Source organism: Gavia stellata, chromosome 20 (genome assembly GCF_030936135.1).
Source record: "Gavia stellata isolate bGavSte3 chromosome 20, bGavSte3.hap2, whole genome shotgun sequence".
NCBI lineage: Eukaryota > Metazoa > Chordata > Aves > Gaviiformes > Gaviidae > Gavia > Gavia stellata.
The window spans coordinates 17,130,173-17,144,012 of record NC_082613.1 but is presented as its reverse complement, the minus strand read 5'-3'; the positions used below and the strand labels follow the sequence as shown (position 1 = coordinate 17,144,012).

The 13,840-nt window shown below is 49.4% G+C and overlaps 1 protein-coding gene across 1 annotated transcript in view; it reads left to right on the top strand.

Moving 5' to 3' along the window:
- The first annotated feature begins 4,433 nt into the window (after window positions 1-4,433).
- Window positions 4,434-13,840, top strand: part of SAMHD1 (SAM and HD domain containing deoxynucleoside triphosphate triphosphohydrolase 1) — a 28,527-nt gene continuing 19,120 nt past the window's right edge. The window contains exons 1-5 of the mRNA XM_059827148.1: window positions 4,434-4,629; window positions 4,711-4,777; window positions 10,194-10,266; window positions 11,457-11,617; window positions 13,348-13,463. Coding sequence (XP_059683131.1) covers window positions 4,434-4,629; window positions 4,711-4,777; window positions 10,194-10,266; window positions 11,457-11,617; window positions 13,348-13,463 — 613 coding nt within the window. The remainder of the gene's footprint in view (window positions 4,630-4,710; window positions 4,778-10,193; window positions 10,267-11,456; window positions 11,618-13,347; window positions 13,464-13,840) is intronic.

The window sequence follows — 13,840 nt, the reverse complement described above, 5'->3', positions numbered from 1 at the left end:
TCATGGCAGTGATCCCCAAATCAGGTGCTGCCTCTCAGCTGAGGCACAGTGAACTTCAGCTGCAGTAGCTTTACTGCAAGCATCCTCTCTGCCTTCTCTTACATGTCGTCCATCGTGGATCCCAGTAACAGACAGCTTTGCGAGAGTTTAGTCACAAGAATTTCAGCTAGTTAACGTGTAAATATGAGGCTCAAGCAGATGAGGTTGTTGAAGGAGCTGGTGCCAAGTCATGGATGGCTTTGCTGTGAACTTTTCAGTTCCTTGGCAGCGCTACCTTCCAGCAACGCGTTTGTAGCGCTGCTTCACAGAGCCCAGCAAAACCAGGGAAGTGCTACTAGAAACATGTAAAGTGGGGGGAAAAAAAAAACCAAACAAAAAAAGAGACCCTGCACAGGAATAATCTCTCTTCATCCTGACTTCTAACATGCGCCTTGCTTTTTGTTTGTCATCACAGGGGGTCCTGTTGGATTCATTTTGGGTTTCTGCACCAAGCTGCACGCCTAGAGCTAACCCGGGGTTTCCTGTGCGTGCAGCGGTGGGAGGGGTTGGACGGGCGTTCAGGCTGCCTCTCTTGCACAAGCACAAAGCTACACAAACACTTTTCCTCCCTTCCCCTTTTTCACGTGCTTTCTTTGGTTACTAGGGACTTTGTGCTGCTCAGAACAACACCCTGCCTAGCGTAGTATTTTTCTTTTCTTCCTACTAGCGAGGGTGAAACTGGTAACCCTCCATCCTGTTGCTATGCCACGTGTCTGCTGGTGCAGTATCGGCAGTTTTTGCATTGACCAAGAAGGATGTTCTGCCGTTTCAGGGTATTCCTCCCTTTCTGTTTTTAGGCCACGAATGCCATGAGATCCCTCTTGAATTTTTTGGTTTTTTTTGTTTTGTTTTGGACAAGCACTCCAGATGTATTGGGCCCGTGGATAGGATGCATGTCCTTCCCAAAAAGCTCTTCAGCTCAATACCCAGATCATACCTATACAGGGCAGTTTTTGATACTTTAGAGGTACGGAATGGACAGGTAATGAATTATTCCTTAAAAGAACAAGCACCAGTGACATTTGGGTGTCACTTGTGTGGGAGAGGGGAAATGGAGAAGGTGTGATGCTATTTTCCATGGTTGTCTTCCTTAAAAGATCTGGCCTGTTCTTGTCTCCTAAGGTTCCCTCCAAGAAAAGGAGTGTTTCCTCTAAATGGGTGGGACTAGCTCTCACCCCGACAGTTTCATTTTGGCCTGTGAGGGCATAGTGCTGATGGAAATCTCTGAAAGACCCAGAGGGAATGGAGAGAGACTCTCAGCCAGATGAAAAACAGGCATGAGCTGAGAAGTGAGAAAGCAGAATATTCATTTACAAAAGCAAATTCCTGTAGCATGACAGTAGAACACGTAAGCTCCGCTCCATCTGGAGACCTCAAGAAAAGTCTAGAAAGGGCTTTTTGTTAGTAAGATGATGATTTTTTTTTTATTTTTTTTCTTTTCTACATGTCTGAACTGCAGTGGGGAAGTTGTGATGAGACCACAGCAATTCCCAGAAATGTGTTGTGGTGGGTCAACCTTGGCTGGCTGCTAGATGCCCCCCCAGCCATGCTCTCACTCCCCTTCCTCAGCAGGATAGGTGGAGAAAATGTGATGAAAAAGCTCATGGATTGAGATAAGGAGAGGGACATCACTCACCAATTACTGTCATGGGCAAAAGACTGGAATTGGGGAAGATTAATTGATTTTCTTGCCAATTAAAAATAGAGTAGGATCGTGAGACACAAAAACAAAACTAGAAACACCTTCCCCCCATCCTCCCCTTCCTCCTAGGCTCAACTTCACGCTTGACTTTTCTACCTCCTCTCTCTGCAAGCGGCCCAGGGGGACGGGGAATGGGGGTTGAGGTCCATTTGTAATGCTTCATCTCTGCTGCTCCTTCCTCCTCACGCTCTGCCCCTGCTCCAGCCTGGGGTCCCCCCCGTGTGCTGAAGTTCCTGCCAGGAGCCTGCTCCTGCGTGGGCTCTCCATGGGCTTGCAGCTTCCTACGGGCATCTCCACCTGCTCCGGCGTGGGGTCCTCCATGGGCTGCAGGGTGGGTATCTGCTCCACCGCGGTCCTCCATGGGTGCAGGGCACAGCCTGCCTCACCGTGGTCTTCACCACAGGCTGCAGAGGAATCTCTGCTCCGGCGCCTGGAGCACCTCCTCCCCTCCTTCTTCCCTGACCTTGGTGTCTGCAGGGCTGTTTCACGAATTTCCTCACTCCTCTCTCCCAGCTGCACCTGTGCCGCAGTGGGTTCATCTTGCAGCCGGCCGGAGCTGGCTCTGCCCAACATGGGGGCAGCTTCTGGTGTCGCCTCACAGAGGCCACCCCTGCAACCCCCAAGCTACCAAAACCTTGCCACGTAAACCCAACGCGTGTGTGCGTACTGCTGAGGGGTAACGTGTAACCTTCCCCGGGGGGAGCCCGTGCAGCATCGCAGTAAGCACAGCTTGTGCCAAGCACCGTGGAACATGGAGGGAGCTCAGAGGTGTACGGGGTTTGGCTCTCCTGGGATGTCCCTGCGGGTGCTGGTGATGGCGGTGGAGCGGCAGGCTGTCCGTGAGGGGGAGGTGCCCGGCACAACCGCAGTCCAGGGGGTCGTGGGGAGCAGCGAGCCGGTGAGCGGGCTCCCCATAAAAGCTGGGCTGGTGCAAATATCCAGTCCATCAGGGGCACCGGGGTGTGAGCTTCACATGTGGCGGGCGCATCTCTGAGAAGGCTGTCAGGGATGGATCGAGGCAGCGGGGATTTTGCCAGCCACGCTCTGGGGGGGTCTGTATTTGGGAGCCAAAGTCTCAGGCCCCTTTGTGGCACGCAGAGGCCTTTCGCAGCAGAGCTGGTTGCACGGATGTTGGGATGTTACTTGTCAACACAGTATATGGAAAACAGTATGAGTGTCTCTGCGATGGCTGTGGTGTCCGGTCATCATGGCTATGTGCAACTGAGAGGCCGGCAGCTGGGGTGCATCTGGTTTCATTGCCTGGGATGTCCTGGGAACGAGATCTTGAAAAAGTTGGCTTTGGGTGTCTTCAGCAGCATTGAGGGCAACAGCGTTGTGGCACCGTGCCTTTTGGGAGCACCTTCGTGGAGGCTGACGTTTGTGACCCAGTGGGGATTTGGGATGATGAACGGACCTTGCTGGCGCTGCTTTCCAGGTATTTACGTCTGAATTGACACGCGGAAACAAACTTCACAACTCACACAGAGTTATAAAGCAGGCATGTTTATTGCGGCGCCGGGTGCAAGGGGATTTCTCCACAAAGCTTGCACACAGGGTTAAAATCATGACAGGTATTTAAAACAGTTAACAAAGTTAGTTAGGCCGACTGGTGCTACTCCTTAATAACTATTGGTTAATACTTTTCTTACTTCATCTGAAAGTTGCAGTTCTCTTAATTCACCATACATGCTCAGAGAGGAGGGGGCTAAATTGGGTTGGGGCTTCTCTAGCTGGGAGGTGTGTTTTTTAGTATTAAAATGAGATTATAATGAGACAAGTTAACTCTAGGGCACTATTTTGGCAGTCTTTTCTATTTTTCTACGATTCGTCCTTGCGCTAATCATTATTGCTAGTTAGCAGAGAGTCAGTGAAGACAGTCTTTATCTCCAATATGTCTAAGTACCAGGTGCAGTTGTTACAAAGTATGTTCTCTAAACTTTTCTTTACTTTTAACCCTTGTTTCTCACAATGCCCTGTAACAGAGTCCCTGACAGTAACCGGCCGTCGCGGGGAGCATCGCTCACCTCGCTCCAGCAGCTCTGCCTGTTCCCCGGCGCGGTCTACGCTTTCCTGTGAAAAAGGGCTCGTGGCAGAAAGCAGCAGGAGGTCGGGCGGCCCCCACAGCAACAGGTCACCGTCAGCTACTTCGCGTCTTCAGTGTTGACAGGCCGTGGGTGCCCCAGTGCCCCGGGGTGCCCGGAAAGGGGTACGGGGAAAGGGTCGGGGCGGCCTGCCGGGATTCCCGGTGGCAGCACCGGCGGTGCCGGCGTCCCGGGCTGTGAGGGGGGGGGGGGGCCGGCTGGAGGCGGCCGGTGTCTCGGGGAATTTTGCCTGGAGTTTGCTTTCCACATCGCTCCGAGTCAGCACCGCCGCCTCCGCCCCCGGGTCACAGCCCAGCGCCAAGGGCAGGCCCCGCCACCGCCGGCCGCCACCAAGCCCCGAAGCCCACGGCCGCCCGCGCCGCGAGGGGCGAGGCGGGCGCTGCGGGCTGGCGGGGCCGGCCGGCTCCTCCCGGGGCGGGGCGGGGGGGTCCGGCGAGGCGCCGTCCCGAGGCCGCCCTCGCCCGGCGCTTCCCTCACGGCGGTTCCCGCCCGCCGGCGCAGGCCCGGGGGCAGCGCTGGGCGCTGACGTCAGCGCGGCGCCGGTCCCCCCCGCCGAGCGGAGCGGGGCGCGGCGCCTGCGCGGCGGCGGGATGGGGAGCCCGGCGGCGGCGGGCTGGGAGGCGGCTCCCGCCAAGCGGGCGCGGCGCGAGGGCTCCCCTGAGGGGCCGCGCGGCCCCGCGGCCGAGAGCGACCGCTGCGACCCGCGGCTGTGGGACACGGAGCGGCTCTGCCAGCACCTCTCGCGCTGCGGCGTGGGCGAGCCCAGCCTGCTGCGCCGCTTCCGAGGTAACGGCGGGCCGGGGCCGGGGCCGGGCAGCCCCTCGGGGCGGCCGGGCCCCGCCGCTGACGCTGTGCTTGCCCCCGCAGAGAGCGGAGTCACCGGGAGCATGCTGCTGGACCTGCCGGCCTGCGCCCTGGAGGTCACCCGCGTCTGGTGAGAGCCGGGCCGCGGGAGGCCGCGGGAGGGCGGGGAGGGCAGCCCCGGCTCCCGGCCCCGTCGGGCGGCCCGCGCCCCGGCTGGGTGAGCCCCCGGATCCGCCGGTGTGACCGGCCCTCGGGGCCGTCCCCACCGCCCCCGGGCACAGCTTCCCCCCCGAAAAGAGGGGGAGGTCGTTGGGCGAGGGGCTGCACGGCGGCGGGGTCCCTGCGGGGCGGGAGTCGCGGGAGCTGCTGCGGGCGGGTCCCTGCCTCGCAAGGCCCCGTCCGCAGTAGCGAGCTCCGGGAGAAAGGCCTTTCCTGACCGAACAGGAGGGCTGTGTCCCGCTTCCACCCCAGATGCCCAAGAGCTTGGATGTAGGGACAGTCGGAGGGGGTGTCCGTGATGGAACGGGCTCTGTGTGACCGCTCTGGGACCCTCCAGAACAGTTTTCCGGTTCCCCTGCTGACCCCAGCACAGCCAGCGCCATCCAGAGCGTAGAAGCTGGTTGCCCAGTAACTATGAGAAGCAAAAAAATCCGTTTAAAAAGCTTTAGTGAAAATACTACTGGTAGCACAGTAACCTTTTAAGTGTTAATAGGAACGCCAGCGTAAACTCTAGGGGTTTTCATGAGAACTTTCTTCTCCGCCTAAAGTTAACGCTGCTTGGATTCTAGTAAAGATTTTTAAAACAGCAGATAGGGGCTGCTTTGTCTCAGGGAGATGGGTGAAACCAGCCTCCACAAATCCTGGGCATTGACATTTTAATCTTGCAACAGTTGCTGGGACTTTGCTCTTTGTTGCACCTGCTACAATAGGGTGGACTGTTACGGAAAAAAGAGATTTTGTTGTGTGTCCTGACAGAATACGGGCCTGTGGGAGAGTGGCGGAGTTCAGTGGCCACGGTGAGCTGCCACAGCGCTTGGCTGTGGGGAGCCGGCAGTGTGGCAAAGTCTTACTCCCAGCTCGGTGGCAGTTGCCTGCCATGAGTACAGGAAAAGTGAATGCCGTCTTAAAACATGTAAAGGATTGTTTCCAGCAGTGAGGGAAATGACTGGTCCTAAAAACCTTGTAATTTTTCTGGTGGTGAATATACTTTCTTGCTCTTCTGAAACAGAAGAGGGTATAAATGCATCCTGTCGTCCTACGTGTCTGAAGGGCCCCCGCTGCCCCTTCTCTGCCCCACTGGAGTCGGTTTTGCTCACCTTTCCTGGGATGTGAGCCTGCTTGCTCACCGCGTACTTCCTGGTGCTTTTTAATCTTTGAATGTGTTTTCTTTACTCTTTTGCCAACCTTGTTTATGCTGTTTCCTCCAAATTTCTCTCAAAACCCAACTGTTCCACTCAATCTATTTGCTAATGTTGTGGTTAGAGGACTTCAGGCAGTTTGGAGTGTAGTTATTTGGCAGGCGTACACACGTGCAGAGCTGTGCTTGTCTGCTGGGGGTTTTGAGTACTTTGGTGTGCAGGTTGGCTCCTTGGCTGAAATCCTATCAGAGCTAACACCGCACTGAGGATGAAGGGCCCCATCTCTACTATAGTGAGACATCCTGGCTGTGCTCGTGACTTGCGAAGGGTGAGTTGAAAGAGCGGGCATCGGGGTGTGGTCATCAGTAGAGAAAGAAGAGCTGGTGTGACTCAAGATGACAAGGCAGAAGGGTTGCGCTTTGGAGGAGGTAAGATGTTGGCAGGAGTCATTAAGGTATTTTTGGTTTTTTTTGAAAGAAGGGTTTTAACTGCAGCTGTTTCAAGTGTGCAGATAGAAATGGTGTGGTATCATGAGGAAGGCAGTTAAAGGCTTTATTTGTTCCTGAAGTATAAAGTAATTGTCTAATTGAAATAACAAGTGGATGTATAGTTTCTGTTTAGAGACTACCAGGAGGCCGGTTGCTTTTAGTACCTCGCTGGCTGTCTGAGCATCAAGTGCCCATACGGACGCTCGGACACACTGGATATCTGCTGGCTGCTCTGTGGGTCGTCAGAAACTTGTAGGTCATGCTCTGTTGTGCTGAACGTAGGCAGGCAGGACAGGGTAGCGAGGAAGTCCCTCTTAAGCCTGTGGTACAGGTGATGGAGTCAAATGGAGAGTGGATGGTGCTGGGGGTATGGAATGACATGCTTGTGGGCTTTCTTTTATAAGGTGTTTCCTTTGGTGAGATATGACATCTTGTTTCTGTTAAGCTGAAAATGTTGTGAGTTGGATGAGAAGTTGCTAGAGCCTTCTGCTTTTTTAAAACATCTCAACTTTGCACTAAAGAATGATCCTTTTGCATATGTCTTCCCACTGCACGCTGTATCCTACAGTTACTTTCATCATTTCTCTATGACAGGCCGGTAATGAATGTGTATATTTAGTTCCCGGCCATTCCTGGACATTCACTGGGGAGAGCTCGGGACGACAGGGGCCTGGAGGCAGCGCTGTGGGTTTCCCACGTGTTCTCATGTTCCTGGAAGTGAATGTTGTGTGTGGTGTGCGTCATGCTGCATGTTAAGTACGGGTGATGAGTAGGGCTGTCTGGCTGACCTAATGGGTGCAGGAAAGGGGTTTTCTCATCCTTGTCACCTGTGGCATGAGGGAGGGTGTGGGCAAAGCAGGGAGGGGCGGAGGGGAGTGGATGGGGAAGTGTCAGTTCTCAGCCTTTCAAAGACAGCCAGCAGGATTGCTGCTTTGGCTGTTGGAGGAACTGTGCCTGCAGAGCCCTGGAAAACCACGGTACGTGTTAACGTGATTTGTGTGTAATCTCTTGGTTGAGGCGGTCTTACCTTGTAGACACCAGGTGAAAAATCCCTTGCTGTTTTCTATCTGAAGAGGGATAGAGAGCTCTCTGTGGTGCGACATTCAGGTGATCAATCATGCCAGGCCTGTGTCGACAGCATGCTTTGTCCTCTGGAGGCCAAACCCAAAACGAGGGTTAGAGTTCCTGGAGGCAGGGCAAGATGACAAGACACGCAGGCCACTGACGTGGTGTGTCAGGCAGGGACTTTCCAGCCTCCCTGGTCGGGCCCTACTCCTTTTGCCGCTCTCTCACCCGTGTGCAGCACTGATCTGTCCCGGCGGTGACTCCAGCCGGTGTATCATACGGTGCAGAGCTGTGTTAGCACTGTTTAATTCAGCCCTGCTGGAGGTGAGTTTCTGGAGCAAAGCAGCACATTAGGCTATGCTCTTTGTGGACAATGTTTGTGTAGGTAGTTGTATACTAAACTGCACTGTCAGTAGTACAGAGCTGTCCTTTCTCTGCTGTTCCTGTAGTTGCAGTCATTGGTAATTTCTCAAGATGGTAGGTGCACACATGCCTTCCTCCTTACCTACCTGGCTATTGTCCAGTTAATTTTCTCCTCATTCCTAAATTTTTGTGGCCATTTAAAAGCAGCTGGGTGTTGCTTTGCACTGCCTCGCCTTCTCAAAAATGTCATGAAGTCCTACCTCATGTACTTTGCGTGACCTAGAGTATCTTTTGGGGCAATTGTTACCTGAGGTCTATTGCATGACCATATGGTGGTGCTGCTGTACCCCTTGCAGCATTACAGCTCGTTCAAAAACACGCTTGTGATGTTCAATCTCCGTTATTAGCGTGCTTTGAAGTGATATCCACTGAAGACCTCAGCTGTAATTAAAAACGTGGGGGTCATCTCCGTACATCAAGTTTGGGTGTTAATTTTTCAAGTCTGCTGGAGGAAAGATAACTCTAGTCCAGGTGTGGTTGTGTGTGTTAGCTAAGTGTCTTGAGAGAGAATTTCTCCATAGAAGTAAAATGAAAGTAGATGGCTGGAAGCACATAATTTCTGGTTTTGCTGTCACTGAACTCTTTTTGAGGGTGGTGATGGAGGTGCTTGGTTACCAGCCCAAGCACTAGTCCTGCCTGAGTTAGCCATACCTGTGGTCGGAAAGGTTACACGTTTCTTATAAGCAGCAGTTGAATACTCTTGGTCCCATTTTCAGGACAGAGTTCAAAGAGCAGCAGTTTCCTTTCCTGCGAGTGTAAGGATAGGTGTGTACAAGCTTCTGGTTTGCTGGCTGCAGAAGGGCTCCTCGGCTCTTCCACCATGCCAAAGTTCATGTTCTCCTCTTAGCAGAGAGCGAGAAGGATGGGCAGATGCAGGTGGTCCTCCTCTTGTCCTCAGTGTAAGCTGCTTTCTGTTGCCCTGTAAATAGTGGGCTCTTTCAGGTACTCCCTTGTAAGTATCTGCGGGTTTGTGACTGTTCCTACGGGCCGAGCTGCTTGGGATGTGAAGTAACACTCTGGTCTGAGCATCACCGCTGATGCTTTTCATCTTGCTTGCAAGTGGGGGCAGCTAAAGGCAGTCTGTGAGCAGCAGAGGCTGCAGCCCAAGAGCTCCCTGTTAGGGAAAGGGATACTAAGTGGTTAAGACAAAAACTGCTCACCAGCAGCTCAGACATCACATGTATTTAATATTTTATGGATTGTGAATTATTACGTGATTCAGATGAAAATATGTAGTGCATCAAGCAGTGTTTCTTGCTAATAGTTGAAATTTTATAGTATCGCTTTCTGTTAAGGTTTAAATTGAAAAACTGATGTAAAGCTGATCTCAGGCTGGTTAACTGCTGAAGAGTGTAAAAGGCAGCAAACCGTACTTTCTTGTGATAAAGTGCTTGCTGTCATACTGAGGCTGAAACCATTTTGCTCAAGGACAAGGCTTGCAGACAGAGTTAATAGAAGTGGGTGTAATAGTGTGTTATCTCTCCCTCCAGACTTGTCCTGCCTGTGTTCTCTTAGACTACCGTGGCTACAGAGTACCTGCACTGAAAGTTTACGTGTGTGTTGTGAAGGGGACCTTTAATAATCTATTAAAAATGACAGCAAAATATCTTTACGAAATAGAAGAAGCAGTTCTCAATAAAACTAGAGCATCTTTTAAACTCTGGTGGTTCCGCTGTCGGAATTGAAATTAATTTATGTAAAATTCAACTGGGCAAGATTAAACTTATTTTAATACAGAGTTGACTAACTGAATGAAATTTTTATAAAAATTGTATATTGGGACTTTGACATTTTAGTTTAAGGAATCTTTCAACCTTAAAAAAATGTCAGGTATTCAGGCTCTGCATGTTGTCTTTCCCATAAATTTAAAGGACTTATCCCTAACTGTGACTTTCCCTAAAAGAAGTGGATGAACAAATTGTGTATTTCCTGTTGTTCCTGTTTCTCGGTTCTATGTAAGTGGGAGACGCACTTACATGGCTTTACAGACAACATCTGTACCTATTTGTTCTCTTCCTTCTATACTTGTCTTTAGAAGGATAAGTGCTTTCAATATTTTTCTGAAAAACCTGCAGAAATATCTATTTCCGTAAAAGAGTCAACGAATATCAGAGTAATATGAACTTGCACAAGTAATTCCATACGTACTGCAAATTGTAAAGGAAAATGCATTGCAAACTTTGCTCTTAATGTCTTTTTCTCTCCTTTCTAGCCTCCCCGCTGAGAGACTGAAAGTGCTGGCCTGCCTGAACAAACTGAGACAGCAGCAGGTGGACGTCATGAAGGTAGCCCCAGCGCCGCGTGGGGAGGACACCGCTCCCAGGGCTTCGCGGGTGCTTTGCAATGCTGTCTTTTGCCTTCTCTCTGCCTCCCCTCCTTTTGGTTCGGGAGTGCCAGCTGCCGCTGCGGTGGTGCCTTTCCCTTGCAGAGCAGCAAACTCCGAGCCCTTCTCCTTGGTAGTGCGGAGTCTTTGAAAAACCACATTAACCAGAAAAATTGTTAAAATCATCAGCTAAGAGCTTTATGTGGGCACCTGGCGGTTGTGAGAGATTGAATGAGCAGATGAGCTGTTTGAAATGTTTTGAGAAGCTTCCCTTTCACATCTCTCTGTGTAGAGCTTCCCCTTGCTGGTTTTTTTTATTAGTTTAGCCCCAGGCCTGGGCTAACAGACTCCTCCTCACTTCCACTGTTTGCCGTGTCCAGCAGTTTCTCACAGTGGTGTCTGTTGGTTTAACTGGGGCCAGGGCTGCACGCATTCCTTAGTAGTCCGCACATCTGCTAGAGCCCTGTCAGCTCAGTGACCGAGAGTAGAGAGAACATAGGAAAACCTTATTTGCCTCAGTATTCTAGCAAAGTACATGTGTGATGAAATGGTTTTATCTGCTGCTTTGAGGCAAGGATTAAACGTGTTTATCTTCTGTAGGAGGTCACTGTAGTTACTCAGATGTCTCTCAAAACACGTGCTTAGGGATGATCAGGGAGTACTTCTTTCATATTTCAGTTATCTTGGGTTTGGCATTTTGTTTTATGAAAAAGGTAAGAATCATAATTTCCACTCTGCAAAATTTCACTTGATTTTAAAAAAAATGAACAAGGTCAAACCAAACACTTCTTATGGGGTATCTCAGACATGTATTGCAGTATCCTGCTTTAACTGGAATAGCAGACTAATAAAGACAGCGGTTTTCTCACGTGTTGAGTTTTGGAATTACACAGGTGCAGATAACACTTTTAGAGATTTTTACTTTAATTCCCTTGCCCTCTGAAATATGCAGTTTTGTCTTTTTTGATGGCATGCTTAAGCAGTTTTCTAAGGTAAATCTTGATATAGGGTAGGCTGTTTTACAGGAGAAAGCAAAACAATCGCCCTCTCCCACCAAATACCTGACCATTCTAGATATCCTTTACCTTGGTGCCTGTTTCTTTTCAAAGTTAAATTTTAAATGTTAATTACACAATTGTTTGGCTTTTGTAGGTTTTTAATGATCCAATTCATGGGCACATTGAAATACATCCCCTTCTTGTTCGTATCATCGACACACCTCAGTTTCAGCGCCTCCGATACATTAAGCAGCTGGGTGGCACTTACTTTGTTTTTCCAGGAGCCTCTCACAACCGCTTTGAACACTCTATAGGGTAAGGTGGTGCTGTCTTGCATGCGCATCTCTTGCATTTGGATTTCACTGAGTTTGGTTCCGCTAAGGTGGAGTGCCAGCCAAGGGGCACCGCTGTCTTTGAGCATGGGTGAAAACTGCTGTGGTGGCAGTTTTGGTCTCACAAATGTTCCTGGATATCCTGTGTGATTATGGGCTGTTCGCTTGAACTTTATTTAGTAAAGACAGATAAAGAAACCTACAAGATGGATCAGTGTTAGATTTCCTCCCCCTTCTTCTTCTAAGAATAATGTTAATTAAAAACTGTGAGTGCTTTATGTTCTCCCTGCTCAAAACTTGAGTTTTAAAGCATAAACCTGGGAAGGGTACCGGGGCTGCTATAAATGACTTGCCAGACAGTTGTAATCCCCTTATATTGTCCAGCACAGATAAAACCCATTTTATCTGTAATGTTTGCATTTGTAGTTATGTGTGCTTTATGCAATTGATGGCAGATTGTCAGGCTGTTTGCTGTAATGTAAGTTAAACAGGAACATGGTGATTCCCAGAGCACTGCTGGGTCGTTCGCACGCCACACAGAAGCTGATTAAAGACAAATTTAAGCTTGTTTTAAAGGTATATTCCAAGGTGCAGAGAAATTAAACTAGTCAATGGGTTTTATTCAGGTGATCTGGCCAGCCTAAAGTTGCTTTTGTTAGTGCTGAAATATTGTGGAGTAAGTCTGGCTTCTGCCCCCGCTCCGTCACACTAACAAGATGCAAATGGCTATTGCAAAAGGGTCAAATCAGTGAGGCAAGCTGGAATTGATTGCATCTGGTAAACCTGAAAAGATGAAAATATGAGGGATATAAACAAAGCTTTCACAACAGGAGTCTGAAAACTCCAGTAATATCAACAACCTTTTCTTTTAAACAGTTCAATTAATCTATATAGTTATACTTAGGACAGTTTTTCTCAACTTGTGTATCATTTCAAAGATTTCTACAGTGTTAAAATAGAAGTGAGCTTTGTGTGCTTATTGGTCTAGTAAAAAAATGCCAAACGGTAAAAATTGGTCTAATAAAAGATACTACCTCGTCATATAAAACCTTGTTTTGCTTTAAGATGCTCTGCAAGGGGGACTGTTGAGGCAAGCAGGAAAGGAAGTTGGTATAGAGCTTGTAAACAGCTTGTAGGAGTATGTGCCTTATGTTCGTTCCTCCTGTTTTTGTATCATGAGAACAGAGAGTCCCATTCAGTGAAATTAAATGTCAAATGTAAAATGGATGAAAGGAAGAGGAAATAGTTGTCATAAGCTATTGTTAAAACAGCAATTTGAAAGAAGAACAAAATGCTTTGGTGACTGTTGTGGACCTTTGCAGTCACACTGACTGGAAGTTGAAGGATGATGTGTAAGCTGTGGTGCTTCAAGATGCACACTGTCAATGATGCACTGCTGTTTGCTTACCCAGTTACTCCGTGGTTGTGCGTGATGAAATACTGCAGGATGCTGTTGTCCCCATGTGTTGGGCGTGGTATCTCATGCTTTTTTGCTCTCAGATGTGTTACTGATGACTAAAACTCTACTACTGGAAATAGTTTGTCTGTGATTCTCTTGCAGGTCAAGGTTTGAGTGTTTGTTGTGTGCTGCCTCTGAGACAAGGACTCTGACTTAATGGAGCAAAATAGAATAGGTGAACTGCTCTTTTTCTGTTCAGCCTAAACCACTACTACATTCACTTACTTTTTTTTTTGCTTTTCTTCCTGCAACAGGGTGGGCTATTTAGCAGGATGTCTGGTTCGTGCACTGAAGGAGAGACAACCAGAACTGGATATAACCCAGAGAGATATCCTCTGTGTAGAAATTGCTGGACTTTGTCATGATTTGGGTAAGCAACACTTGAGATGGCTTGTTGCTCTTAGAAAGCTAACCTGGATGAAAAGCTGGCTGCCAGATCAGAATGTGAGAGCTGTTTTGGGCTGCTCAGCGCATGGCCATGTTCCGAGACAGGATTTATCTGTTCCTCTTCGGTCCAGAGTACATCTGCAGAGGCAACTCCACTTGGTGAATCTGTAGCCACTCTTAGCTAGTTTTTTGTCTTGTTTCCGTATGGTGTTTAGAGTTCTGCCCTCAGTGGCTGAAGTGTCCGCTTCCTTCTGTGATGTCCTTAGGTCTCTTAAAACATTTCAGAGTGAAAATTAGTGGCCCTTTCAAAAATTGTTATGATTATTTTGTAAATACTAATTTTCTTCAGAGCTGACACAC